Here is a 3,023-nt window from a genome sequence, read left to right on the forward strand (position 1 = left end):
TCATTCTAGGTCTTATTTGGATACGCATGTATTTATCTTAATCTATGTGAGTTAAAATAGATTGGAGTGGAATTGAACTAAATTACATTCTATTCCACTAAAACACATATAAATTTAGGTAGATATAAATGCATGTAAAAAATAACCAGAGCCGACGATAAACACATCAACTGTAGAACTTAAAAGTTTTTCATAGAACCTCCTCCGTATCATTTACTATGACCTGCAATCCTGGACTCGAGCTATTTGCTACTTGAGGTAGAACGGCGGCCGGAACATCTGGAAGGACGACTTGTGCAATGCTAACACCATCAGAAGCGCCACTACCGCCGCGACAGCCCACGGCGACGTGCCGCTGCTGCCGCGGTCCGTGTCCGACGACGCGCCACCTTCAGACTGGCCCCACCACCAGAACGCGGCCGGCGCGACGACGATCCTACCGTCGGCGTCAAACAGCGCGTGGTGCGCGAGCAAGACCAGCGCGAGGAGGCCGAGCAGCAGGAGCACGCAGAACCCGTCGATCTGCCATGTCAGGTAGAGGAAGAAGGCGACGATGCTCGAAAGGCCCAGCACCAGCCCCGGCGGCATGCCGCCGCCGTCCAGCCACCCTTGATGCCATCTCAGGTCTCCTGTCGTCGTCTCGTCCATGGAGAGATGGAGACGTGTGACCGTGGACAGCCCGTGGATGATGTGTTAGCCTAGAAATCGTTGTCATCCGTGCTGTGATGTGAGCTTGGCGCCTGGTTTTATAAGCTAGTGGTGGTGCCTGTAGCTTAACTAGGTGTGACTAGATTGGAAGCGTGTAGATGCATGCCGAAATGCCACTGCGTGCCCTTTATTTGTGGGAGTGGGCACGTGATGGCAGCGGCGCTCTCTGGATCACTCGGGCAACAGGCTTCTGATGCTATTCCGGCCACATAGTCATCATCTACAGTAGCTAAACGATGTCACGCGACCTCGCGTCCTCACGCGATCTGTTTCAGGCCTCTCACCCTCCAGGTTTGTTACTCACTTGTCTGAATCGAAGAGGTATATACTAGAAAGACCGGCGTAGGTCATGTTCGGCTTGTAGAATTTTGACTGAGCTGAAAATACTGTTTTGGCTGAATTGCTGTGAGAGAAAAACACTGTTTCAACCAAAAAAAAAGTCGAACAAGCCGAATATGGCTTAAGCCGAACAGGCCCGCGCCCATCTTTGTCAGGGACTGCTGTGTAGCCTGTATCAACCATAAATGGTTTGTCGCACATTAAGAGGGGATAAGCAAGCACCATTATACTAAGGACGCGTTTGGCGCTGCTCCCGGCGGCTCCGGCTCCTCACCTTGCGCACTGTAGCGACACTGTAGCAGGAGCCGTTTCGGAACTCGAGGCGCAAAATGAACTGAAAAGAAGCCGAAAAGAGAAGGAGCCGGCGAAGCCACGATTTCGAGCTCCGCCGGCTCCGTGCTACAGTGCATGAACAGTACCGGAGCTCCTCCAAACGGGTCCTGAGGGCCTTGTAGTACTTTGTTCTGTTAGATGAAGCTTTCCAATTTTGCTTTCCAGAAAACAGTTTATCCGAATGTCACCAAGGCGTTTCAGACACTGATGGTAATTTGTTGAAGCTGATAGTTCAGCCAAAGATAAGTTTTTTATAATGAAAGCCATTTTTGAGCTCTTGCTTTGCCTATCATAAATAAGCTTAATAATAAAGGAAAGATAAGGTCACTAAGTAGCCATGAGCAATTTTCTACCTGTTATTGGATGCGTCTTAAGATGGACTTGAGAAATTCATTGTTCATTATCTGACAGTTCTAACAAGTAGTACCGGTTTGTGGTGATGTGGTGAAATTTTTATTTTTAATCAATCATCAAATACATGCTGAAGACACTTAAAAAGATGCATAATGTTGTTGAAAAACACCGATTTCATCTTCAATCTGTGGATAGGGAGAATTCACTGGACCAACGCCACCGCGTCATGGTCTTCAAGAATATATGCAAGAACTATTTTCTCATTTATAAAACAATTAATCTTAGACTGAAGTCAGAAACATAATAGCATTCTCATGCTAATTAAAATAGGCTTACACTCAATAGAAAAATGTCAATAGTTGCTAATTTTTGTAGTAAGCAAAACTATAATGCAGCCTTGCAAGCTGAAGACACCTCTAAAACTTAATTATGAACAGGCATCACCGGTATACCAATAAACAATGCACTTTATTATTACATTGCTTTTCTATACAACAGTAGTACTCTTCATGGCTTTTATCACCCTACTCGTTTGATTGTTTCTATGGCTTATAAGCCGGCTGATGTTGTTTTGTTGTGAGAGAAAAACACTGTATCATAGCTAATAAGCATGGCTGATACGATCAAGCGAACAGGGTGTTGAAGACACAAAAACATGAGGGGCATTTAGACATGCAGGAAACTTTTCAGGGATTCAGTTGCTGGCAAGGGTTTCCTTTTATCTCATTCCGATGATGGTTCATGGTAATTGATTTAGTTCAAGGGGTGTTTGGAACACGAGTATTCCTATCACAGGAATCATAACACATGCAAGTTATAACAAATCATTAGCGCTTAATGATATACTTATGAACCTATTATTTGCCTTACTGTCCAGCGCTATGGTTCCGAAGCCCAACCTTCCAATCGACATAAATAAAATCACATAACGTTGCCTTCATATTAATGTTAGTCGACTGCAGACAGCCAAAGAACTATTACAAGCTTGCGGCACCGCGGCGATTACCAAAGCTGTTAGCTTTCGATGCAATGAGAAAGCAGCAAGTGGCCACAGGAAAGTTTTCCTTGGCTCAAAGCTCATTTTCAGATTCCTCCAAAAGTACAATTTCCTAAGCCTTTTCTCTAGAAAGTTTTGTATCACTTCCTACGTTCCAAACGGTGAGAGAGAAAGCCTTTCTGAAGGAATTGCATTCCTGTACTTTTCCTCCAATTTTCCTTCGATCCAAACGCGCCCTCGGTGGGTGAAGTGCGTCAGTAATCTCGTGAACAATTTTTATACAACTTGAAAA

At 44.9% G+C, this 3,023-nt stretch overlaps 1 protein-coding gene across 1 annotated transcript; it reads right to left on the minus strand.

Annotated features, from left to right (window-relative positions):
- Nucleotides 1-249: 249 nt before the first annotated feature.
- LOC136538257 (uncharacterized) lies at nucleotides 250-703 on the minus strand. Its single transcript, XM_066530241.1, has one exon. The coding sequence runs from the start codon at nucleotides 646-648 to the stop codon at nucleotides 250-252; it is 399 nt and encodes a 132-aa protein (XP_066386338.1). The 5' UTR covers nucleotides 649-703.
- Between the last annotated feature and the right edge of the window lie 2,320 nt (nucleotides 704-3,023).

Source organism: Miscanthus floridulus, chromosome 2, assembly GCF_019320115.1.
Source record: "Miscanthus floridulus cultivar M001 chromosome 2, ASM1932011v1, whole genome shotgun sequence".
NCBI classification, from domain to species: Eukaryota; Viridiplantae; Streptophyta; class Magnoliopsida; order Poales; family Poaceae; genus Miscanthus; species Miscanthus floridulus.